Source organism: Sander vitreus, chromosome 18 (assembly GCF_031162955.1).
Source record: "Sander vitreus isolate 19-12246 chromosome 18, sanVit1, whole genome shotgun sequence".
Taxonomy (NCBI): domain Eukaryota; kingdom Metazoa; phylum Chordata; class Actinopteri; order Perciformes; family Percidae; genus Sander; species Sander vitreus.
Genome location: NC_135872.1, coordinates 7,192,865 through 7,220,506, shown reverse-complemented (window position 1 = coordinate 7,220,506; position 27,642 = coordinate 7,192,865). Strand labels below are relative to the sequence as shown.

At 39.1% G+C, this 27,642-nt stretch overlaps 1 protein-coding gene across 1 annotated transcript in view; it reads left to right on the top strand.

The window, feature by feature from the left end:
- The window catches only part of map3k5 (mitogen-activated protein kinase kinase kinase 5), a 75,635-nt gene that overhangs the window by 19,422 nt on the left and 28,571 nt on the right, over positions 1–27,642 (top strand). The window contains exons 2-13 of the mRNA XM_078274447.1: positions 2,578–2,717; positions 5,794–5,817; positions 10,990–11,183; positions 13,362–13,530; positions 16,076–16,182; positions 19,799–19,969; positions 21,905–22,017; positions 23,541–23,700; positions 24,752–24,905; positions 25,095–25,202; positions 25,808–25,860; positions 26,777–26,872. Of these exons, the coding sequence (XP_078130573.1) occupies positions 2,578–2,717; positions 5,794–5,817; positions 10,990–11,183; positions 13,362–13,530; positions 16,076–16,182; positions 19,799–19,969; positions 21,905–22,017; positions 23,541–23,700; positions 24,752–24,905; positions 25,095–25,202; positions 25,808–25,860; positions 26,777–26,872 (1,489 nt within the window). The remainder of the gene's footprint in view (positions 1–2,577; positions 2,718–5,793; positions 5,818–10,989; positions 11,184–13,361; positions 13,531–16,075; positions 16,183–19,798; positions 19,970–21,904; positions 22,018–23,540; positions 23,701–24,751; positions 24,906–25,094; positions 25,203–25,807; positions 25,861–26,776; positions 26,873–27,642) is intronic.

The following is a 27,642-nucleotide window of genomic DNA, read 5'->3' as shown; positions in this document are numbered from 1 at the left end:
AGTGCTTATTTTAGTGCTAGCTTGAAACGACCCATAAGGGGTAAAAGACACAGCTGGCTGGATCAGCATTTCATCGCTCCTGATCTCCATGTAATGTGTTTGTTGACACAGAGAGGTGGAGGGTTGGGAAACAGATGAAATACCAGGGTGCGGCGTTATCTCTGTGACTCTTTGAGCTACTATGTCATTACTGGAACGCAGCCACCGGACTGATGTGTTTTTGTTGTTATCAGTGTCTCGGGGCGGTTTCAGGGACAGCGTGTACCACCCCACCTCATGTGTGGGCCTCTATAACACTGTCATCCTTATTCTACACCTTTTGTGCGTGTGTTTATTGCCATATCAATGCAAGAATTGAGGGATTTTATGCCGTTGGCAGGGTCAAATGTATTTGTACGTTTATAGTTCAGTTCAACAGCACACATATGAATGAGCTCTTTGGTAACACAGCAGTCTGTTATGTAGGGCTGCTCGATTATTATGTTTACTGTAAAAACAGTCTAAAAATGTAATTTCCCCTTGCGGGATAAATAAAGTGTCTTCTTATGGGAAGAATCATAATCACGGTTATTTTGGTCAATATTAAAATCACGATTATTTAACACAATTACTCACTCACTTTTGGAAATATGTTGCATTTATTGAACTTAAAACAGTGAAATTTCCCGTAATACTTTTCCCGTTTGAACTTTTGTTTTTCATTCAGCACACAAGACAAAATAAGAGTTTATTGCAAAACGTAATATGCAAAATAATAGTTTTTCGCAAATACAATGTTTTTGTGATCTTTAGGAGCCGAAATCATAATCGCGATTACAATTCGATTAATTGCACAGCCCTAGTTTAATGCCACATACATATCATAATGTCATATCAATGCAAGCATTGAGGTATTTTATGCTGTGGGCAATGTCAAATGGTATTTGTACGTTATGGTTCCGTTCAACAGCACACCTATGATTAAGCTCTTTGGTAACACAGCAGTCTGTTATGCTTGTAAAAGCCCTTGGTTCAAGGCTGGGAACTCTCCGCCCCTTCAGCAGAAGCTGTAGTCCCTGCTGGTTTGAGCGACACTATTCATCCAGATCATATGCTTGAGTCCAGCTGGAGCCAGTGTGGTATTGACTGTATTTGTGTTCATAGATAGAGTTGAAAAGATGGGGTCACACCACCTTCCATCAAATCTGTTTTTCAAGAGCGTGCTTCTGAGTTAGATCCACTTGTTTCTCTGACACCAGAGTCTACAGCAGACTGCTGTGAACACCACCTGTAACAACCTGTAGTATGTGATACTGACACACACATGATGTGGCTTTAAATCTGTCCATTAACCTTTTGAGCTCAGTGTCAGTCAAGGTTGGCTCAAATGAAAGCCAGATATCAAGTGTTAGCGAGGTCTCTGATATGATACAGGCTTTACATTATGTAATATAAATTGGACAGTTGCCAGTAATGAGAAGTTTCATTGTTACCAAGTTTAGTATAATTTAGTCTAGAAATGTATTTAATTTCTAATGATATCAAACACTAAAATACACTTTTACTTGACATATTCATTCGACAATTACTGTAATTGGTCAATCAGTTAATTAAAGTTGTATTTTTGTCGGTCGACTAATTGATAAGAGTTAAGCAGCAATGGCACACTTTATACCTGAACTGCTTCTTAAATGGTTTGCTGAATTGTTTAATTATTCAAGCAACAACACTGATACTTTTTTTATTGAATCCACACGAAAATCTGTTGCTGTTTTGTGTTGTCCCGTCCCCCCCCCCAAAAAAAAATCAATTAAACCACACTGTGTATTGTAAATAATTGTGTAAGTGGCAATGACTGTAAAAAATGGTAAGTAGTTAAACAATACAACAAAATGTGTTTACTTTTAGTTTAGAAACATCTAGAGTCCCACCTCCCTTGCCTCACAGTGGTTTGGTCCACAGCTTGGCTTTCTCTATTGACTGTAAAAGGTTTTCTCCCGTTAACGGTACACAGAAGTCCGGTGGGACTCGTGGGAGAGATCGAATTGCGTCAGTAAGTAGACTGGCAAAGAACGTGCTTTCACTAGTTACAGAAAACGAGCGTACTGTAACAAAATTGTCACTCATCTGGCGAGAGCGTTTCCTATGCTGTGACAAAAGTGTTTGAATAAAACATTAAGTTGTTAAACTTTACTATTTAAATGGCCGGCTGGCTTGCTGGTTAGTTAGCTTGCTTCCTAGGAGGCTCAGTTCTCAGTTCAGCATCACATGTAAAAGTGATTTAAAGTGAATAAAATAGTTTTGCCAGCCTTCTTACTGGAGTTCCACATCTACACATATCCTCTACAAGTACAATTGTGGCTGTATTATCTGTGTTTCCCCCCCATCTATTAGATGAAATGTTCGCCCATGCTGCAGCATTCAATGATATCTTAAACAATATTGTGCTACCAACGTTGTGGCAGCAGTTTGGAAAAGGCCCTTTCCTGTTTCAACATGACAATGCCCCTGTGCACAAAGCCAGGTCCTGGAACACTTTTAATCAAAGTATTAAGTTAGAGAGCTACACTGACACCTGTACCTGTCTCTTTCAATCAGACATCGCTGTGGTGGAGATGACGGATGCCTTTCGCCAGCCGTCGCTCTTCTACCACCTGGGAGTCAGAGAGAGCTTCAGCATGGCCAACAACATCATCCTGTACTGCGATACTAACTCCGACTCCCTCCAGTCTCTGCAGGTACAGTAAGCCGTCACCATGAGCAGAAATCAGGACAATCCTGCCGTCATCACTTAAACACGTGAACCAGACAATAACTGTGGTTCACAAAGGTGGTGATTAAAGGCTATATTTAGGAGGAGGCAGGGAGGGACAGGGGATTGACAGAAATGTGATTTGCTGTCAGCGGCACATAAATGCACCAATAATTTGATGGAAGGAAATGCATTTATAAAAACCTTTTTTGAAAGTCAGCGATGGCGTGACGGTGCTTCTGCTCTGCACTTCAGGGATCACCTGTCAGTCAATGTGTCCAGTACTGTGATGTCTTTTTTTTAATATTTTATTTCTTTTTTTAAAGTTATGTATCTATAGGTACTTTATAATATCCACTAAGGAGGATTTAATTCCAGTCCTGATGTTTTCTAGCTGGAAAATTCTGATTTTACAGTTACAGACTTCAATAAAGTTTGGTGGGAAGTTAAGTCACCGCCCCAAAAACAAGTAGACATCAGTCCAGGCGTGGGTCCGGGTTTTGAAGGATTGCTCATCATTGAAATATAATCTACACTACTGCACTTGCAGATTCATATTGAATTTCTAAACATGTTTAATTTTTGAAACAAAAAAGTTTGGGTATTGTGCACTCTGGGTGGAGGTGCTCAACTTGATAACATGAGTAATGATCATCACCAGAATATCATTACTCATGTTATCAAGTTTTTTAGTTTTTTTTTTAGTGGTGGGCCGCCTCCTTTATGTAACAAAGACCACCTCCACTAAATTTATAAAAGATGATACACTGTTATGAAATAAACCACAACCTTCAAGGAAAAGAGCAGAGGCACTGCTCTGTTATAGCAATCTGTAATGGAGAGCGTCACATATTTATTCATATTAAAACATCAGATTGTTACTTTTAACTATGACCCAGAAAAAAATCTCACCCAAGACAAGTTTTGACTGAGTCAGCATACTGTATGACAACAGTGCAAGTCTCTCATAGCTCCCGTGTAACAGAGGAGACGCAGTTCACACTGTCTGACGCCCAAGCTGAACACATGTAAAGCTCCTGCTGTCGGCGACTTGTAGCAGAGGAACACTGAAGCCTTTATTGTAGGTGTTCTGTGTGGTGAGAGGGGTATTATGGCAACACGCGACCACACTGTGCAGTCAACATATAGTACTATACAGCACTTCAGTGCACATTAAATGCAGAAGTCAAGATAAACGTGTCATTAAAAACCTAATGCATAGTCTCAGCTCTATCATTTTTATATTTTTTTATAGTTAAAATTTGATTTTGGCCTGCCCTAATGCGGACTAGTACCTATTAGGAGTTCCTGTGGTTTGCTGTGGTGCCTGCCCGCCTGGCTGGGCATTCAGCTAGCTGCTCCCAACCCTGCCTGAAAAGACCACTTCTCTCTGGTGGTTTCCTCTGATCTCTATCAGGCTGCTAAATTGTTTCAAAGGGAATTCATTAATTAATCTCAGGAATTACTGTATCTTTAAATAGCTTAAATATAAATCAAGATTCTAAAGAGACCATTGTGTACTCCCATGCTGCTCATGCTTCTTTTCACGCTGATTCTTTTTCCTGAAGAATAAAAGTGGTCTCACTGTTCAAGCAGGTACAGTTTATTCTCTAATAAAATAAGACTGGAAGTAAATGATTTTCTTCATATACAAGAAGAAAGCCATTTACTTCCAGTTGGAAGTACTTGTGTGGATATTTTCAGATTTTATTTTAAAGCACAGCCAACATGAAGAAGATATCCTAATTGATTCAGATTGTAACACATCCTAAACGTCATCACAGCAATGCATGAATAGTGAATGTGATAGTGATATTATACAAACACCCATTCATTTTCACCCACCGGCAGATATGAGTAAATCTTTGTACCGTTTAATGTTAGTGAGGTGAAATGACTACTTCCTTCCTTTTTTTTTAGTAGCTTGGCTCATTGATCTGCTTTATTTAGTGTGTGATGAGAGGACTAGCACCAAAATCATCTCTGTCTGTGCTTAAAATGTGTGTGGTGCAAGTATGTGAAATGAAAGCTGGCAATCTCTATAATCCCAGAGTTGGTTCATTTTAAAGCAAATATTGTTTAAAGTGCTCATATTATACTCATTTTCATGTTCATAATTGTATTTAGAGGTTATATCAGAAAAGGTTTACATAGTTTAATTTTCAAAAAACACCATATTTTTTTCCCCCTGTGTGTTGAGCTCTCTGTTTTAGCTACAGAGTGAGGCATCGCTCTTCTGTACCATCTTTGTTAGGAGTCGCACATGCGCAGTAGCTAGGTAAGGACTACTAGCCAGTCAGAAGCAGAGTATGAGGCCGTGCTACGCTAGCAGCTAGGCGAGCATTATAACGTGTTACAGAGTGACGCACGTTAGTCACGGAAGTAAAGGCTGGACTACAACAGAGCTGTTTGGAGCAGTTTGTGAACAGTGTCTCCTGTTGGAGATGGTAAGTTCCTTTCGGGTGGACTTTGGGCTTTTTCACTTTAACGCGTGCACAAAAAAGATATATAACACAATAAAGGAAAGGGAAAAAGCCAAAAAGCACAATATGAGCACTTTAAGAGACGAGTAAAACGGATGCAAAAAGTTACTAATTTACTAAGAACTCGCTTTCAAGTGCTGAATACCTGACTTTCTGCAAGACAAAAGACCTCCGTGTGCTTTAGAGAGCTATAGTAGTCATTTTCATTGTAAGCAAAGCCTCTAGACCTAACAAACAACATTTGCAAAACCTTTTTTTAAATGTTGTGAAACCTACGTTGGTTACAGCTTGTGGTCTTCTCTTATTTGATTGGTGCATGTCTACCCTTCAAGGCGCATTCATGGCACCACTTCATATAGTGTCACAGTTTTTAACCAGAAACATTCATCAGATATTGCACAAGCAGCTGTCTTAATAAAATGTTACCGTCTCGGATATGATGTATGAATTTTAGTGCAACTGATATGTATTCTATTGTTTTATTCAGTAATACAGTGTCCAAAAAAAAAAATTGGACAAAGAAATTGGAGAAATGTTCTTGTGTTATCTCTAATTGTATTTTCTCTTTTCTTCTTTCAGGAGATAATTTGCCAGAAGAACACTGTAAGTGCACAAAGCAATTATTTTTTTCCTCGCCTTTGCCTTTCACACTCTACTCAGCCATTGCTCACACATCACACATCTTATGTGGTGCGGAGAATATGTTTGTTTTTGTTTTTTTTGTTTGTTTTTTTACGTTTAGGGAGCACGGTGTCTAACAGCTTATATTTCTCTCTTTGGCGTTTTATAAAGGTTTTCTCCTTTGCAGTCCACTTTTGTTTAGACGCTGTGATAAATGTTTCACACGGAAATATAAAAAATTAAAACATCTTATCTTCCATTTTCAAGAGGTTTTTTGTTCCTCCAATGACAGCGGTTTCTCATAAGTTACAGTGACTGTAAGTGAGCATGGGCTTCATCTGCATAAAAAGGCTCAAGCATTTTGACACTTTGACTTGCAAAAACGGCAGCATTCAAATGAGGTGCTGCTTTAAAGCGAAGGAAATCCTGTTCTTTGCTCATTCACCCACTGAAACACATTGGGTGAATATATCTTTTTCTTTTTTTAGTAAAGCCAATGCAAGTGTACTATGTTTTCAGTTGGAAATGTGCATTGTTTTACTACTGTGGCGCTGAGTAGTATGTGCTAAATACAACATGTAGAGGACAAAGCCAATAGTGTTGTCATTATAAACCACCTATTACTGTAACCCTGTTACAGTATAGTATAGAAAACAGGGATCCTAAAAAAAGGTATATGATAAATCTAGTAATTTATTTTTTTCAGTTGTTGGCAGTTTAGATTATAAAATTTAAGAGAATGGAAAAAGTACTTCCCTAAACTCAAAATGATGTCTTTAAATTGCCTGTTTTGTCCAACTTAAAAAATAATTGAATTTACAGTGTTATAACAAAAGAAAAGCAGCAAATCCTCCCATTTGAGAAGCTGCAAGTAACAAATGTTCACCATTTCTGCTTGACAGATACCTTAAATGATTAATCCCTTATTGAAATTGATGTTGTTTAATTTTCTAATTGAACAATTGACTAAATCAGCTCTCGAACAGAGATTAAGACAGAAGCAGAAGACTGATTGACGTCCAGGAGTCAATGTTCAGGACTGAGATGAAAGGCTCAGCTCTCCTAAGTGACTTTTCAGAGAGGAAGGCGGTAGCGCTGTGCTGCATGAAACATACTGATCTCCGACAACTCGTACCGTGTGCAGAGAGCTGATTATCACTCACAGTGTGCTCAATGATCTCCCCTATGTGCACTCACTCTTTGTTCTCTCTCTTTCTTGCTCCTATTAAGGCACTTCACTGCCCTCTGCACTGATGCATGTGCTCTTAGCTTGCCCTCTTTGCTGGTAAAAGTGCACTTAAAGTGTAATATCGGCAGAGTTTTTAAACATTTTCCATCCCTTTTGAAGGTATTGTAGCTCTTTTCTCTGCATGTGCAGTGATTAGCACCATTTGTTTTTACATCAGTTTTAATCAATTTCCATTCCAATTGAAGCACTAAACCTTTTCAGTTTAAAATACATTTTGAATATTGTATTAATCATATTTATACAAAAACAAATTCACACGGAAACTTTCCTACCGACTCCGACCTGCGGCCCTTTGCTGCATGTCATTCTCCCTCTCTCTCCCCTTTCATGTCTTCAGCTGTCCTATAAGAAATAAAGGCCTAAAATGCCCAAAAAATAATCTTGAAAACAAATAAAACCTTCTCTGTCAAGTGAACACACAATCCAAAGCATGACACTAGCCTGCTGTAGTCTGCTCTTAACATTACACTCAAACTTTACAATTAGCCCCTAAAATTAGAAACTAATTCATTTCTGTGAGCAACCTAGATTATAATGTATATAGACACTTTTTATTTCTAAGTTAGAGAGAAGGCAGGGACAGGCATGCTAACCCCTGCCCCGCTTATTAACTGTTGCACGGTCTCAAATATTCAGATGTCTACATACATGATATAATGCTAAAAGACATCCCTGGCAAAAAAGTTACCCTCCTCACCAGTTAATGATTCGTGTATAAGACATGTACATAATTAGCTTCATTGTACTTGTGTTGCAGGGTGAAGCTCGGTTGCCTTATCATTATAGTACTGTATTACAGATACAAATGTATTTAAATTGTGATCAGATGCTTACTGTAGAAGAACATATTTGGACAGCAACACAGAGGTTAGATTTGGCCTTGCTGTACTATTTCCTAAAAGTGTGTCACTTTCACATGAGAACGAGACAAGATTTGTTTGGAAAATGTAACACTGTGTAACCAGTTTGGCTGAGGTCGCTGCAGTTTAGACTTCTACAAACCAGATGAGCAAGACACAAAGGTGCTAACCGATAGAAATGTCATCAACACGCAGCTATTTCTGATCCAACTGATTCAGACATTTGCGTTGGTGACAGGTAATGTCTAGATAATTTCAGGTTTGCAGTGCATGTGTGAAAGGGGCTTAGGTTACTACTGAAGCTAATCAGCCGGGCATGCAAACATTTGATAAATACACTCTTTAATGCATTCCTCACTATTTTGCTCTTGTGTTTTTGCTTTTGGCAAGGCTAGAAAAAGACCTAATCTTCCAAAGTCTTGAGATGCTGAGTGAGACTCTCATCAGAGATCCACTTTAACATTTGGAGAAATCCAAAAGCCTGACAGGCCTCCTGTGCTTAGTCACGTTTACACAACCATGATTGGACAATCGCTGTTGTTTGGGGGTGTGGTGTAGCCAACAGTCAGTTGGCCTTTAACTACAGTAAGGCTACTCTGTGCTGATGCAAATGCATTTAATATCGGGTTAATAACTGTTGGAACAGTCATATACTGTAAATTAAGTACTAACATCAAGTTGTAGTCGGCTCTTTGTTTGCCTCTGTGTAGGTGGGAGAGTAGGCATGCAGCTACAACCCTCCTGTAACTGAAAATGGACAGATGGATCATCGACAAAGGCTAACAAGCCAGATGACTCACTCTCTGAACAACTGACTCACTCTAAGTCACATTCACCAGATTCCCCGTGAGCTAGTCCCGTCTCATGCGTTTCACTCGCACTTGTTACCTGTGAGCGACTAGCGGAGGTTAGCTCAGAATGACCTGCAGCCGCTCTGACATATGCATTGGCCTGTAAAAACAAACCTGTCATGCGATCCCCACGAATCTTACACACACGGAGGAGCTAAATATAGCGTCAGGATATGCAACCTGTCTGGTTACACCTAACAGAAATAGGGGTCACATGTTTGTTTATGAAAAGCATGCACCGCTGTTGCACAAGAGGAAGCAGTTTTCTGCAGGTGGCTTTCATTGCTTCATTGCCGCACCTTCCTTTCACTTCCTTTTCTATGGCAGTGAGAGCAGCAGCAGTGCGTTTCCTCTTAAGAGGCTGCATGGAAAGCTAAAACCATGACAGAATATTAAAGCCGTCAGGATGCAGCTGGGTAGCAGCCCATCCACCTTCAGATGCTCTCATGTTCTGTTTCACCTCGCATCTGACATTCTGGGAATAGATCTCCTTGAAAAGACCTCAGCTCTTTCTTGAGAATGTCAATAATGGATTTCCTGCCTCTCTCTCTGTCCTGTCTGCAAACACCACATGCACATGTTTCCTCGTTTATTCAGCAGTGGCAGGCCAACCGAAGCATCACGACCGCTGCTGAGAATAATGTGAAGTTTAAAACAACATAACCCAGATGTCAAAAATTAGAGCTGATTAAACAAAGAAGAACACTTTTAGTGCTACAACTGCAGCTAAAACTGAAACCGACAAAGAAAGGAAATTACTCCTGCATGCCACAGCTGCAGCAAATAACAAGGAAGAGCTTTGCTCTAGGTGAGCAGCTAGGTGAGATTTTCATGAGCGCCATGCTGCAAAGTGGAATATGTAAGTGCACGGCTGTGTTTGTGGTTGCAAGAAAGCAGCTCCTAGTTGGCTGTCAGCACTGGTGCAGATCTCTCGTCCTGGCTGCTGCCTGTTTAGACTGGTCCAGTGAAGACAACGCAACACAAACGCAACACAAACACTATTCTTGAACAGGGGAAAGAACTCCAACTTCCTCCAGGCAATTTGCTTCCTCCCTAAACAATGTCATCTTTTACTTTTACAGTGTCCATAAAATCAGTTGTAAAGACTGTTTCTTAAATAATTTAGATAACGTAACCTTTTAATGACAGTTTGTATTTACTGTAAATGCACACCTTGCTTCTTTAGGATACTTTTAAACTGCTTACGTTACATTATACTCACATAATAGCTCAATATGGCCAATATTAGCTAAACTACAACCACATAAGCTACTTTTAAATAACTGCATAAGCATGTTGTTAGTCTTTAGTCTTTTTGTTATATCACATTATAATTTGCAAATGTACATGTTTAAAAACAACTGCCCACGTGTGCCCAGGGCTTTGGATCAGCATGAGTGTCTTTATTAGTACATGTGCTGTCACAGAATGAGATAGAAACGGTAGTTGAAATTTTTTTTGTCATTCTGTACCTTCTCAACCTTTATGTTTTATGTATTATAATTTATAATGTATTATTATTATTATTATTATTATTATGTGTTTTAAATTATCTCTTGTAGTAATCCTTAATACAGGTTTGTTTGTAATTGGTTGGGAGGGTGGGGGGGTATGTTCTGGTTAAAAAAGGGAAAATATGTATATCTCATCGTACAGTAGTTGTTTTTTTGCAATTCAGTCATTCATTAAAAAAAAAAAACCTTGAAGAAGAAACAGTAGTTGACAAAAAATCAATTTTTTTTAAGCTATTCTGGGGCTTTTGATCGCATCACAAAATCTTCTTCAGCAGATGGAGTTTAAGTATAAGGTAGATCAAGAATGAACTTTTAAACCTGAAATTTTAAGCCAACATGGATGAGAAGTCCATGAACCTTGTGGTGAGACTGTCTTGTCAACTAGAATGTCATCACAGTGTCTACAGTAGGCTAAATACCTTAAGAGGTGAAGATTTAAATGCAGATTTCATAAAAAAGCTACTGAATGTAGTTTTATCCTTTTCCCCTCTTCATTTAATCCAAGTATCAAGTTTGTTGGATTTTCCAAATGATACACCCACAATTGGCTAAAATATTGCTGATGCCTCTTTCACACCAAACCCACAATGTTATACAAAAAGAGTCCTCTGCTGCTTAAATATACTGATATATACTAAATATACTGCTCTTTTGCCAAACAGTGTCTCTTGTATCAACAGACATGCTCAGCCAACTATGCCTTCATCCCGTACATGGTGACGCCTCACAACAAGGTGTACTGCTGTGAGGGCAGCCTGATGAAGGGCCTGACGGAGCTGATGCAGCCCAGCTTCGAGATGCTGTTGGGGCCCATCTGCATGCCGCTGCTCGACCGCTTCATCCAGCTGCTCAAAGTATCACAGGGAAACTCCCAGTAAGTATACTGAAGTGCTGACAGTGAATGGATGGAAACATACTGTACATGTTAAAGCAGATGCCAAAAAGTGTCTGGCTCACTTTTGAGCGAATGTGTACAGTAGTAGGGTTAACGTTAGAGGGTTATTTCCCTGCAATCATGAATGACCATGTTATAGCTTAAAGCAGGGCAGTCACTTTTCAGTTATTGTAAACTGGGAAACACTTTAACATTGAGAACAAAGCAATGGGTTTGGGGATGAGGAAGCAAAAAAAAAACTCTATTTGAAGCTATTTCTGCAAACAACAAGTTCCTCTGAAGGAAATGCTGCAATCACGTGGTGTCTGAATAATCTGAAAAAACAAGTTCCCAACAAAGAACATTCACATTGGGTTAATGGTATATGGTTGTTGCTCATGTAATTTGTAATATGGTATTAGGTTGTAACCTTAGTTAGTTGCTGTCCACGTACAGTGACCTAGATCAGTTAGAGAGGTTTTTTGTTAGCGTTGACCCTGATAACAAGTCGGGTAAAGCAATATTTTAGTGGTTTTAGGCAATGTAATGTTAATGGTTCAGCAACAAGTCTGGGACAAAACCGCTAATATAATGCTTTAAACTGGAAATAAATACTGAAAACGGCTATCAACCTGTTGCTCTGAGCAATACAATACAACACATCTTCTTTGTTGTTCTTTGTAAACGCACCAAAGTCATGACAAAGCATGACATCTTCGTACTGTACATGTGAAATGCCCAAAACGTTTCTGTATATCTTTTAAGCAAAGAGAAAAGGGAAAAGCAATGTTCAACTGTTTTTTTTGTTGTTGTTTTTTTTATAATCACAGAACTGTTTCTCAGCAGAACAAGCCTTTGGTTTTATTATCCCACTCTTCCTATTTTTACTCGCAGTAATTATTTTATGTAGTACATCCCTCAATGTTGACTTGCGTGGTGATCTACTTTTTTTTTTCTTTTCGTTTATTACATGTTACACAGCCTCAGTTGCTGGGGTAATATTTTAGGCATTCCTGCCAACACACGATACAGCAGCCAGTTCTCGCTCAGCTCCAGGAATAGTGACTCAGGTTTTACAGACACGGAAGAAAAACGTGCACTTTGATGAAGCTTTTGTCTCCTGCAGACCAACATGTGAAGTTATAACCAGTGAGCATAGCAAAGAGTTTTCAGCTCAGCCATCCCTGATATCTGAGTAGAATGCATTCTGGACATTGTGTAAACGAGCATGACTTCTATTTATAATAGCTAGCTTATTTATAGAAACCTACTAAGTATACATTAAATGTATTCTCCTTTTATGGCACTGAGACCTGTGCTACCTTTACTTATCTTTACTGTTTGCTGATGCCATGTTTTGGGCTGACATTGGCCTTCAATATCACCTTGATCCAATACAATGGTGAATTGGAGGTTTAATTTCAAGCTAATTATTTTTGCGTCACCATATGCATGCAGATTCCCCCCCATAACCGAACAGAGTAGGATTAGTCACTATAACTACAATAGCTGTTACATGTGATTATGTGATGTGTAATGATGATATGTTGTTGTTGTTGTTGTTGAGGCAAAAGATGATTTGGATAGTTAATTATTTAAATGTTTTAAACAATCTCAGTCCACAATTTTGTCCACTTCTGATATGATTCATTTGATGGTTAGGATGCAGTTTTTTGATTACCTGTTCGTTATATAATTGACACTGGTCATCTGGATAACCTAAATGAATGCAGCATTTTGATTGGATTCCACAGAAATACATATAACATTTTGTTATTTTTACTTTCATATTCTGGGTCTCAGACAATAACAGTATGACAATATATTGCTCACGATTATATTAATTTATTAATAACGCTCGTCTAAACGCGGAATAAAAAGTGAGAACACAACGCCACTTCTGCGTTTTCTCTTCAGATCGTTTCCGTCTAAACATAGCCTGAGACACGCGGAAAATAGCTTGTCTCCCTACAGAACGATCTGAAATGAATAAAAACTCCAATCATGTTAGAATTGCCGCCTCAAGGAGACCCCTAAAATAATTTGATTAGTATGATGTTCAGAAATGCTTATAATTACATATTGTACTAACTTTAAATAATTGAAAACTGGGCTGGTTTTTTAGATGTATTGCTTAATTCCTCCTTCTTTTTTCTTTTTTTACCTTTTCTCTCACAGCCAGTATTTCCGCGAGACCATTCTGAACGAGATCCGTAAGGCTCGGGAGCTGTACACTGGCATGGAGCTGGCTGCCGAGCTGAGCCGCATCCAGCAGCGGCTAGACAACGTGGAGTGCCTTTCGGTCGACATCGTCATCAACCTGCTGCTGACATACAGGGACATCCAGGTACACCTGCTCTGAAGTGTGCTGCCTTCGGAGAAATTAAAAAAAATTAGATCATTAATGACAATTGGTAGTTGTTGCTACCTATTGTTTTACTGAAGAGAATAGGAAGTGGATTTTACTAATTTCAACATGTGCATTTGCCAGAAACAAATCTATTTATACTGATAGAAAAGCTCCCTCTAGAAAAGCTGCCTTTGTGCTGTAAAACAACTCCTTAGTTTTTCCTGCCACCCCAGAGACTGCCCATCCTCTCTATCAGATGCTTCCTCTTGCATTGCTTCATAGAAACCATCGAGATGTCTGGAAATCAGAATGATCTTATAATTGAAAGGTCGTGGGGGGTGGGAGAGGGTGGTTGTTCTTGTTCAAGTGTGTTTGTCTGTTCTGTTGTTTTAAAATGAAAAAAATAAAATAAATTAATCTTTAAATTTAAAGATTATTTATTCTTTAATTAAATTTAATCTTCAAAAATAATTGAAAGGTCGCGAGTTAAAACCCTCACAGATGGAATAGAGGAAAACATGCACAAAAAATGAGGGCACGGTCCTAAATAAGTCTCTAAATTAATATACAACTAACATTTCTTTTCATTATTGAGGAATATGATAATTATTTTTGTGATAAATCGTTTGGCTTACTTAATGTCAGAAAATATAGAAATAAAACCATCACATTCCCCAAGTTGACATTTCTTTTTATGTCCCAAAACAGTCCAAAACTCCAAAATATTATATTTGCAATGATACATGACATGATACAAATCTTCGCATTAGAGAAGCTGTAACCAGTGAATGTTTGTGTTTTTTTGTTTGAAAAATTACCAAACTATTGATAGATTATCAAAGTAGCTGCTGATTTCAAATCTTTATGAGACTTTTGGAGGCCAACACTAACCTCTCAATTGACAAAAATATTCACTTAACCAATTAGGATGCACCTCCAGCTTCAAACCTGGTCATAACCCTGATTTTACACCCTGGAAACATGACTCTTTAGAGAGGAATATGCAGACACTTTCAGCACAACATCCCACAACGTTTCTAGGATAAACTATGAGGGTATATCAGACATTCAGGTAACCACTTCCTAAGTTCAAACAAATTGCCGACTTAGTACAGATGATCTGTGTGTGTTGCTCATTCACCGGACCATGGCAGAGGAAACCACTGTACAAACCTATTGTACTGTCAAAGTGAGAGAGAGGTCACTGCCTCAGCATCAAACTGTCAGCCTCATCCCTTTTCAGGAGTGGCGCTTTCTCAAACGGGCCATCACAGACCACCTGTGAAGAGCTCCAGGCGTAGCTTTTGGTCTGCTCGTCTTAAATCTGCCACTCTTCCCGCTCTTTAGTCTCCACATTGCGATGGCACCCACCGTCCAGATCCTCCCACTCACCATAGGCAGCGCTCAGCCTTATGAATCATTCATTACAACAACAAGCATTAAGGATGTGCTGAATTATTCAACATGCTTTGGGTATAGTGACTATGTAAGGGGCCACTCAATTATTGAAAGGCTTTTGGTGTTAAGGATACAGTTGAGTTATAGAAACTCTCCCTCTGTCCTCAAAGCAGCTCAACACCTTGATGAGTTGGGGTGTGTGTGTGTGTGTGTGTGTGTGTGTGTGTGTGTGTGTGTGTGTGTGTGTGTGTGTGTGTGTGTGTGTGTGTGTGTGTCTGTGTGTGTGTGTGTGTGTGTCTGTGTGTCATTGGTTAGGGCAGGGCAATATATTATATCGACATCGATATATGAGACTAGATATCGTCTTAGATTTGGGATATCGTGATATGACACAAGTGGTCTTTTTCTGGTTTTAGAGGCTGCATTACAGTAAAGTGATGTAATTTTCTGAACTTACTAGACTTTTCTAGTTGCCTTTGCCCACTTAGTCATTGTATCCACATTATTGGAGATAATTTATCAAAACTCATTCTGTTAATATTTTGTGAAAGCATCAATAGTCACACTATACACTACAATATCGCCACAATATCGACATTGAGGTATTTTGTCAAAAATATAATGATATTTGATTTTTTTTCCCATATCGCCCAGCTCAACATTGGTGCAGAGATGCATGGAGAACAGTCCCACAATGCTTAGCAATGACCAGCGGGGCGCTCACGCTATCCGCGCGACCCGTGAGCAGCTTGCTTGTGTTTGTTTGTTGTATGTTTCTTTTATCTTACGTTCTGAGAAGCAGTAACTGAGTTAATCATGAAGGGATCAATTATCCCTTCTGTAATTTGACTTTTAAATCAATAAAATCAATTTTTTATTGATTGCTCTCTAGGGTGTAGGCCTAAATGTAGGCTTGTGTGCTGTTATCTATGTGTGTGTTGTCTGTAGCTGCTCTTAACTAATGTCCCTTGTGGGATTAATAGTTGTTGAAGTGTGTGTGTGTGTGTGTGTGTGTGTGTGTGTGTGTGTGTGTGAGACATTGGTGCAGAGATGCAAGGACAACAGTCCCACAATGCTTAGCACTGACCATGGTGAAAGTGCAACAAGAGCTCATCAGTGTGTTCTTTACTCACTTATCGTCTAGGATTATGAGTCCATCGTGAAGCTGGTGGAGACTCTGGAGAAGCTTCCGACCTTTGACCTCGTGGCTCATCCACATGTGAAGTTCCACTACGCCTTTGCACTGAATCGGTAAGATGGCGAGCATGGCAACGTGCACGAAACAGTGATAGACCCAGTGACACTTTATCATATACCAGCCGACCTGCACATAGACACATGCTCACTGTGATACACACATGTTCAGTTTGACCGATGGGGAAAAAATAATAAAGTTTTAAGTAGGAGTTTTTTAATTGGGTGGAGGTGTTTTGATTTTGTGTCTTTTGGCATGTGAACAATGTTGTTTGACCTATTGACAATCGAACAAAAAGAGAGAGGGAGAATATGCAATTTCATAGCAGCAGTTGAGGTAGAATTTTCTCAAACTCCACTTGAAAGGAAAAAAAACCAAACATTTTTGAAGTTACAAGCAGCAGAAAATTCAGGTTCAGGGCCCCCAAGCTGGAGTGATATTATTTTTATTATATATATATATATATATATATATATATATATATATATATATATATATATATATATATATATATATATATATATATAATATGTGTGTGTATGTGCAGCTACTCTGCTCAGGAAAAAAGGCAGATGTACAACACGGAGAGGTTTTGACTGCCTGTTTCTCACCAGCTGCTTTTCTTGTAAACTTCCTGCGGTTTTCGTTGTGCAACTGCCTCAAACAGCAATAAAGCGTGCTGTTTTTTAATTTGGCAGCAATTGGAAAATGTTTCTGCAGGGTGCCAAGATGCCGCTGTTACTGTCTGGCCCATTACCAGGATGTATTGTCGTGTTTACGAGTTCAAGGCAGCAACGCTGAGACATTTTTGTGAGACAGATTCATATGATGAGTGTTAATGACAGGAGACACTCCCTCACTTTAGTTTAGAACAGGACGCCATGAGTAGAGACAAACAGCTGTGTGTCATCTTACCGAACAGAGTAGGATTAGTCACTATAACTACAATAGCTGTTACATGTGATTATGTGATGTGTAATGATGATATGTTGTTGTTGTTGTTGTTGAGGTAAAAGATGATTTGGATAGTTAATTATTTAAATGTTTTAAACAATCTCAGTCCACAATTTTGTCCACTTCTGATATGATTCATTTGATGGTTAGGATGCAGTTTTTTGATTACCTGTTCATTATATAATTGACACTGGTCATCTGGATAACCTAAATGAATGCAGCATTTTGATTGGATTCCACAGAAATACATATAACATTTTGTTATTTTTACTTTCATATTCTGGGTCTCAGACAATAACAGTATGACAATATATTGCTCAAGATTATGTTAATTTATTTAAACGTCTAAACAAGATTTTTTCATACCATTTATACTATAATAACTACAGTATATCCTTTAATATGTCTGTGTGTATTGGGTCATTTTGGCAATTACCCAATCATTTTTTGGACATACACTTTTTACGATTTATTCGTCAATGGGATGAACTGTCAAATATTGAACTCACTAAATTAGACAAAAGCAAACATTCCCATTTGGTTATTGTGTCAGTTTGTCAATTGATTTTCCAGGAAATGTACTATGTCCTCATTTATATTATTATTGCATTGTAAAAGTATATTCCAGTATTGTAAGCGTCCACCCTGTAGCTTTTCTCTGCCTCTGACCCACTTAGATGCCCTAATAATAACCTCCGTTGCCATAGTAAAAACTACTGGCATTATCTAAGATAATTGTATCCATTTTGCCCTCTCCTAGTGAACAGTAAAACGTTCCCCAATAGAAGCTGTCTTTTCCATTTAAAAAGAGGAAAAAAAGAAAATGTAATTTCTTTGACATTTGACATTTAACCAGTGAAATAACTTTATTGAAGCCTGAATACAAAATCACTGATATTATACAGTAGTGATTGCACGTTCTAAGAGGCTGCACAATAGAGTGATAAGGTAGAAAAATCTTTCTATTCTCAGTTTGAACCTGAATGCATTTTCCACTTCAAGTGGACTTGTAAAAATTCCAATGACTCTTCACCGAGTTCTGACCCAGCAGCATGCAGCCCTCGCCGAGCCCTGAGATTATCAATATTCAGCCTTAACAAACGCTTGATGATTGGTCTGAAGTAGGTGCTCTGCTTCTAAATGAATCTGCCAGGTTGAGGTGCGTGTGTGCTAATTGGCTTTAGCCTCTTGTCTGCAGCAGGGCAGCTTCAGGCATGTGAGCGTTGAACGCTGCTGGGAGCCTGACAGCAGCGAGGGAAGAATCTCCTCCATCCAAAATACCAATCTGCACTCTAAAGAGGAGAAATAGAGAAAATAGAGCGATGCATTAGGAGAGAGCAGGTCTTGTCTCCCTCTGGACCGTCTCCATGGTAATAGCTGTCAGCTCATATGTTTTATTTAACCTTCACGCTCTGGAGAGGAGCCACGCTATGTTTATATCACACATTGTGCCTGTGTGAGACTTAACTTCGCAACACCTCTCATATCTTTCTAAAGTCTGTTTTGATACGTTCATTAACAAAGCCTTATTGAAATTTCATCCCTCAAGAACTAAAACGACCCCCGTGGAATCGAGATTCTGAAGCACTTTGCTGCATAAATTAACATAATAAAGAGGATTAGGACGTAATTATTGAATGCACCTAAGAATATACAGTGCACCATTCATGCTGTTTATACTTCATTTTGTTATGCAAATTGCATTCCTTATGCTATCATGCAGCACTTTAATGTTTTTGCTTTAGTCTCAGCAACAAGTTTTTTTTCTTGTTTCCTCCTGCCAATGGTCGAGTTGCATTGTGGGGAATGTAGACGCCAGGTTTTTTTTTTTTTTTTTAATCGGTGGAATAAAAAAGACGATATCTCTGGTTCCGTTGAATCGATTTTTCCTTTTTAAACTGTCCATCTTGAGTTCAACAGTGCTATCTCATTGTTCACTGTTAAATCAGTGGAGTACTCCATTAAGGTGTTTTATAGCTCCCATTGTTGTTAAACAGGGAGAAGGCATGCCACCTGTTACCCCCTTCATGATTTGTGGAAACGCCTATAGTTTGTGTGATTATCCAAAAATGCAAAGCAATGGAAAGGAGTGTTTACATGACGCATGTTTATCTGTTTTAATGGACTGTGAAAGGTTTAAACCAGCCCTTTGAAATGTATTTGATTTTCTTTTGGAATTAGCCAGTTCTTATATTTTTATCAGTAAACACAGCCAATGTCACATTTTAAAGATTTGGGAGTAATCCACAATTAAGAAATGGACTTCCAAAAGTTTGGGGGACTTTTAAAAGAGATTAAAAAAGGAGGAAGGCCCAAAATTGATTTTAACAGAGGTCAAGATTTCCTGACACCCAAGCTCAAAAACCACAACCTACAATTCCCATAATACAATGAGTCTCAGTGGTGTCAGCTCCCTCCAGAGCATACAACTATTTCCCAGGCTGAGCACTCCACATGTCTGATGTAGAGTGTATTAGCATATATATAAATCGGTGGAGTGCCCCTTTAAAATTAAAATTAAGATGGTGTGATCTCTAACTTTTGATACGCGTTATTAGTCACAAATACCCATGACAGCTTTCCACTGACACATGCCTGGATAGATATTTTCTCAAAGCTGATTAGTTTTTGCTTCATTGCTACTCAGTCCAGTTAAAATATGACAAACTCCAATTTATCTCCGTTTTGACTCTGCACGCTGTGTGTTTGTGAGTGTAGGAGGAACCTGCCGGGCGACAGACAGAAGGCTCTGGACATAATGCTGCCCCTGGTGGAGGGCGAGGAGCAGGTAGCCTCGGACATCTACTGCCTGGTGGGACGGATCTATAAGGACATGTTCCTGGAGTCTCACTTCACTGACACACCGAGCAGAGACAGCGGCACACAATGGTGAGAGAGGATGTCAGGTGGCGCCGCCAAACACTCAGTCACACATAAATATTGTTAGAAGAAATGTTTGGGATGGATGGATGGATGCCTTTTAAAGTGACTCTCTGGATCGTGACACCCCAGTATTAAGAGTTTACTTTGAATGGTTCCATTAATAAATGAACTAAATAGCTGTTATCATAAAGGTAAAACCCTTTTTTTGTGAGAATTACAAGTCTCATTCAAGGACGGGCCACGAGTCTGCAAATGACAGCTCATTACAGCAGTGACAATGCAAAAGGTCGCACAACTTGTTACACCTTTTCAAAGCAAATGTGCAAAAGCATGAGAACAACATGCAGATGTTCCAGTCCTGTCAGCTAAAAATGAAAAGATTGCAAAACGAAGATTATTTAAGAGTTAAGATGAAAAAAAAAAGCAATGATTAAAGTTATACGGTGCTGTTAATAGCTTGAGATGCAAAATGCATTAGTTCTGCCTTGTGTCAGCAGTACAGGCTGCTGGTGGTAGTACCAGTAGTACTTCAAAGGTCAACGTAGGTATTATAAGTAGTAGCAGAGTTTAAAGGTCTTTCTCACATTTTACCAAAGAACCAAAAAGCACATACGATACCTCAACTTTTCTAATTGTACAGTTCCGCATTGCTTCCCTCAACCACTGAATGCGACCGTAGGGTTGTGGGCTTTTCACTTCAACAAAATGAACCTGCTTTCTAGTTTCAAAGGTTGTAGCCCGTCTATTTCATGTATGCATTATGTACATACATACATCTTTATAATTAATCTAGAAGAGTATGAAAGAAAATCATTTTTTCCTTTATTTATGTTTGTCCTTTTTCATTCAGAAACCACTCACAGGATAATATGGCATGTCTTAGAATGCCCCAGCATGCATTGCCTCAAAATTGTAAACTTAGACCCAGACCAAAACATACAGTATGTGAGAGGATAGTTATAGTTTACATTAGTCTCATCTTGAATAAATGTGGCTAATTTTAACTTAGACCGATCTATGCACCTTTAATTGCATGATTGAGTGTCAAGATAAATTAATTCTAATAAAAAAAATAAAAATAAAAAGTATCAAATATCATGAGGAAGCTCAGTGATAAGTTTTTTTTTTCCCCCCCAGTGTTTTTATTAAGGGGCTCAGTACTATAAACTGTTCCTATAATTTATTTATTATGAGCATTCATCCCAATGATATAATCTTACGGATCATCATTGGTGTTGCTGGAAACATGGCAGCCCTTATTTTGGAGAGTGATTTTAAGTTGAGTCCATTTGATGATAAAGGTGGATGTTCACAGCATGAGCGTGCACCTGAAAGACCTGCAGGATCTACTTGCATATGCAGATACATGCAGATGCATGTGGAGGCTTGTTAAATCCAGGCTGTTCTGATTCAAATCAGGTTATTACGTGGTTCTAGCTTGTTCGCCATTTTTGCATGAGTATTGCAGTCATATGAGCATATGGAGGCTAACAGAAGCTGACGGAAGTTGACTTAATAACAGAGCAATAATAATAACACAAGGCTCCATATTGGCTTCATCTGGAAATTGCGCTTAAGATCTCATATCTTAGTCGATTGAATATGCTGCTTGCGTTATCAAGCTCCCATCTGGCTGTTATTTTCAGTTCCATGTCACTGCTTGGCAGAGGTCCCTAATAACATTCACACCCCTTCCCTCAGCACAACAGATTGCTCATTAAATAAATGAAAATGTCTTGTTTTGCGAGGGTACCCTCAGTTGTGGTCTGCCGTTCTGTGGTCCCAACTCAATATGGCTGTAATTGTTTTTTATAACTTGAAGTGTTTCAGGAAGCTGAAGGAGCCCCATGAAGCCATCCGTTACTTCAGAGGTGCTAGGGATTTTGAATGACGCATTTCGTGGAAGTGTTTATTGAAGTCATTACTTTCTTCTCCTCTCAGGTTTAAAAAGGGGTTTGAGTCAGAGCCAACACTACACTCTGGGATCAACTATGCTGTTCTGCTCCTGGCAGCCGGACACCAGTTTGACACATCTTTTGAGCTTCGTAAAGTGGGTGAGTGGGCCCTAGATTGGATATGTCTAATTTCTTTGCAACAGTCCTTTATGATCAGCCGTATCTATCCAGGACATGTATTAGAAAAAGGTAATGAATTACAAGAAGAAAATTCGTATTTTATAATGAGCAACCATCTATGTAATTATTTATGGAACTGCGTTTTAACATCTTTCGGCCCATTGTTTTGGTTTACCGGGTCACAACCATGGCTGTATTATAAGAGCCCTGTTCATTGCTATGAGAGTTGCTTAGTGGCGCATGAAGCCATCATGGAGCCAAAAACTACCCGGCTACTTCCTGTTTAGCGCTCCTCTAACTTGAATGGGGATTAAATGATTTCTTCATGCCTCTCTTCTAGACTTTCCAAATGGTATCTGACCAAATGGATCAAATTCTAAGAGTAAAACGAGTCAGTGTGCGGGGGTTGTGACGCTTGAAAAAAAATCATCCACAGATCTATTGGCCACTCTGTTCAGTTTGCTTCAAAGCCCGGTGCACTCCTTGGGGGCCTGGTTGCAACGCCACTGTTATGGCTCAGTCTCACCTCTCTTATCAACCCAGCGTAAACACCTACGCAGATTCCTATTTACATATCCGGCAGAAATTAGTCGTGTTTCTGTCTGCCTGATTAATGCAAGTCCAGTATTCACTCTCCCTTTAGCTTTGTTTCGGTCTCCAACAACTCAGGAGGGAAATGTCTGTCTCTTAAGTTGCTAACAGCTCCACTATGTTCACTAGCTATTCGCCGAATGTGTGTCTGCTGTTTAGCTTTTTTGCTGAAAATCTGTCTCCTGCAGCTGAAAACAACTCTATGAGAGCCATGAGAGTAAACCGTGAGCTGAGAGAAGCTACATAGCTCCACAGGTGCTGAGGGGAACTGCAGAGTTTGGTGATAATGTTCTGAGTGCATCACTAAAAGTGAACCCTGTCTCATTACAGAGTCATTTGATCCATTGTATTATAAAAACATAAACAACATATATATATATATATATATATATATATACATACATACATACATACATACATACATACACACATACATACATACATACATACATACATACATGTGTATTTCCTCCTGTTACGTCCTTGTTCTTCTGTTTCTGTCCTGATATCTGAGGCACAGAGGAGCTCAGGAATGTGGGAAACAGAGCAAACAGTCCTGGGAAATCCGCCTGCAGCCACACCCTCCGTCCCTCTAGAGTCTAGACCCTGTTTTCCCCCTACGCGTATCTAGCCTCTCCAAATAACTGGTGACTGCAGCAGGACATGTAGCAGCAAAATTCAAAACTGTTTTCACCATTACCTTTAAATTCTTGCAGAGTACAATGACAAAGCAAACCTTTGTATTGCAAGTTGTGGCATGTCCAAGAAGAATATAAACTTGTTCTGAGGCCTTGTTTTGCTCCACTCTTTCCTCAGTTATCTTAAAATCTCAGTTTGCAATGACCTCTGTGGAATATCAAAAATTATCTTCGAATTGTATGAAATACCGTTAACTCTTTTTTGTTTTTCAGGAGTGAAGCTGAGCAGCCTGTTGGGGAAAAAAGGCAGCCTGGACAAACTGCAGAGCTACTGGGACGTGGGCTTCTTTCTGGGTGCCAGCATCCTGGCCTGCGACAACACCAGGGTCATCCAGGCCTCTGAGAAACTCTTCAAACTCAAAGCCCCCATCTGGTGAGAACACGGATACGCCACCCTCAGATTAGCATGCTGAAAAACACATTTTTAGACTGCATCCATCACCAACTGCGCCGGTGTCATCGTGATCTGAAGTGTAGCTCTGCTTTCCCTTGAAACCACATTGGCCATCTGTGGGCATTGTGCAAGCATTTGTTGTATTTTGCATGGGGAACAGAAAATATCACGAGGAACCGACTTTGCTCATTTCAACAGCACCTCTGTCTTTACATGGATTTCGATGAATATATCCGCCTGTTGTCGTGCCATTTTGTGAAGAGTTTAAAATGGGTTGGGATGCAAATAATTTGCTCTGTGGAAAGATCTACTTTTCCTCAACAGGAAACAAATCGTGAAACATGCAGTTTGACAAGATCACTACCTTTTTGTGACAGTGACGTTTCTTCTTACTTAGCCACGGCCAAAACCTTACCAATCCAAAAACTTTGACCTAACCTGCGAGTGTGGAGGTATTGGTGTGTATTAATGGCAAAACAGAAAATGAATCCTTTTAGAAATTAACACTTTTATATGATGAACATTTTAAAATAATGAATACATTCTATTTTCACATAACCCCTACATAGTGGAGGAACAAACTACTAGCAATACGTAATTTCAGACTTTATATCTATTCCCCCCTTTATGAGATTGTATCAGAGGTACAGCACAGTAAACTGTCGGCAGCTCATTTTTTTGCAGTGCTTAAGACCCTGCTGTTATTTATTTGTGTTTGCGCTGTTAAAACTCTTTAAGTTTCCATTAATGTCACAAAGAAAAATGAGCCCCAGCACGGAAACACAGTAATATTGTTTTGTTTGTTTCTGTGATCCTTCTTGATCTATGCTCATGGGTTTAAAACAACATAACACACATGCAAATGATCTGCCAGTAAGTTATTTTGTTTGCAGATGTTTTTTCTGATGAGAAATGGGAATTAATTAAGTTTTGTGTGGGTCTGACATTTGATTACATTACGTTTCATAAAGATTTGGATTCTGATCCTTTTCAGGGCGTATCTTCTTTTACTCTCTCTGCTTGGTTTCAGGTATCTGAGCTCGCTAGTGGAGACAATCTTGATCTACCAACAGTTTAAGAAACCTGGCGTGGAGCAGCCGGCCCCCAAGCAGGAGCTGGTAGACTTCTGGATGGACTTTCTGGTGGAGGCCACCAAGAAAGACGTCTCCTCTGTCCGATTTCCTGTAAGTGACTTCAGCCGAGGAACCAATTAAACGCAAAAGATGCAGCTTCAGGGGCCAATCAGAGGCTGAGATTTATTGGACAGCTCTGAGGTTTAATATGTTGAAACAGAAGGAAACGATTGTACATGCTCAGCAAATTTACAATGGGTAAATAAAGAAAGTAATCCGAAACATGTATCTCTTCTCCAGGTGTTGATATTAGAGCCCACGAAAGTATACCAGCCTTCATATTTGTCCATAAACAAAGACGTGGATGACAACACGGTGTCTATCTGGCATGTTGCTTCTGATGACAAGGTAGGTGTCCATCATTTATATCATCAAATGTAGAGGAAATATGATTTAAAGTCTATTAGTAAACATAGACTACTGTGCAAGGTGAAAATAATCATCATAACATAGCCACAGAAAATGCTTGTTTCTGATTGGTTGGCATACATTGCCATACCTAAAACATGTTTTTTTTTTTTTTATCACGCTGCAGATAACCATAGCATCAATAATGATGCTTGACATTATGCAAATGAGTAAACTTATTAATGACTCATCATGTTTGCCAAAAGAAGTTAACAGACGGATGATGATTGTCAGATTTTCTGTTTGGTTTTTATCTTTGGTTAGATGCTACGCTGCGATAATGGACTTACATAATGCTTCCTGTCATGAAGTTCTTTGTGTGTCTGTCTTGATTGTTTTCTCATATTGTAGTACATTATTGCTTACAGCAGTATATAAATAAAAGCTCTTGCTTATCAGAAATTGATCCCAGTAAACCTGCTACACTGACTTAATGTTTTTATAAAATGCATGTGCAATAACCAACTGCAATCAGTCTGTGTATTGATTGATTTAACCTCTCCCAGAAGCTGTTATGATGTTATTTGTTCTGATCTATCCTGCAGCACAAGGGGATCCATGAGTGGAACTTCAGCGCCACATCAGTACGAGGTGTCAGGTCAGTGTCTGCTGTCTTAAATGACACACTCATATTGAGAGAGAGAGAGAGAGAGAGAGAGAGAGAGAGAGAGAGACAAAAAAACATCTGCATTCACTGCTAACTGTAAACATGTTGTATGTGCATAGGTATCTAAGCATTGCAAAAAAGCCTTTTATCAATTGCACACAACGTGCAGATTTTAGATACTATCACTTCACCTCTCACAGCTCCAAATGGTACCAGAGTGTAGTGTTAATGGGACCATTAATAGCACAGACAGTCTACCATGGACTGTCTTCATGATGTCTTTTCTCTGCATCTCCTTTTCCATGGTCCTCAAAGGAATTCAGTGTCAGATCAGTGGAAGGCTGTGCTTGCATGTTGCTAGGGAACCGACTCATTCTCTGTGCCCACTCAGCTTGCAGACCGTCAGCAGGACACAAAAGCAGCTCTGCGAGCAACAATACGAGCACAAATACAGTTGCTTCGTTGTCTGGCTTGTTCTGCAAGGCAGTTCTGGCCTTGGCACACGAAGAATTGGACAAGCGCTCATCAGCGGATGAAAGTTTCTATTTAGTTGTTGAATTGAAGCTCCTTTGTGCAGAAGTTCAGCATCATTTCATTTGACAATTTGCAAAACAAGTTTTGTGATTGTTCCAGATGCATTGTCCCGAAACAAACTCTCATAATGATAATACTGCATACTTACTGTGCATGTCAATAAGATGCATTGTTATTACATCCTGCAGCATTTGTCACATCTACTCGGGTTTATATTTTGATAGAGTGGCCCTCCGCATGCAATGTCTTTTATTTCATACCCAGAGATTGATGGCGGATGGCATAAGTCAAGTGAAAGACCTCATTCATTCTCTGAGTCATATCTGTTGTAATGGGATCATCGTCCAACTAACTGTGATCTGTTTCTCCTCAGCATCTCCAAGTTTGACGAGCGCAGTGCCTTCCTCTACGTGCTTCACAATTCAGAGGACTTCCAGATCTATTTCTGTACAGAGATGCACTGTAAAAGGTCTGCTCTCTCTCTCTCTCTCTCTCTCTCTCTCTCTCTCTCTCTCTCTCTCTCTCGGTCTGTGTTTGTTTGACATCATTAAGCTCATAAAGGTTGTGTTTTAAACCGTCAGTAGATTAAGTGTTTTAGTATTCTAAATCTTTATTTAATGTGATGATAATGATATAATGATCTTTGCCTGCTACTTTGAAATTCATATTATTGGGTTTTATGAGCCAGTAATGGGAAAATTAGCTTACAATCAGAACACAACTGTCAAGTTGGATACTGTAATGGATACACTTTCAATAAGACGTATGAGTCTACAGCCATGCAAGCAGCTCTGTGAGGCTTTACTCAGGCACAGTGGTGCTGTATTACATTTTACAATGCTAACATATGAATCAAATTGTACGGTACCACGTTCTAGGGCAGTCTTTATTAAGTGTTTTCACTAATGGCTTTATTAATGGTTAAGCTTTATAAATCAGTTAGAAGCCATTTATTAGAAAAATTTTGGGATTTTCAGGTTGTGAAAAATCTCTGTTACTACTCAGCTTCTGGTAAATGGCTGCAGAGGATCAGACCCAAAATACAGCTGTTACCTGTGTCTGTCATTATAAACTCATGCTGGTTAGTTGTTCAAACCCACAGAACTTTATTATAAACTCTAGCGGAGATCCCATTAATCCCATCAAAGTAAGATTTTGAGCAATCTCAATAAAGAATACTGTATATATGATGGAGTAAGATGATTTTCCAGCTTTTAAGGTAATTGGGGGGGGTAAAAG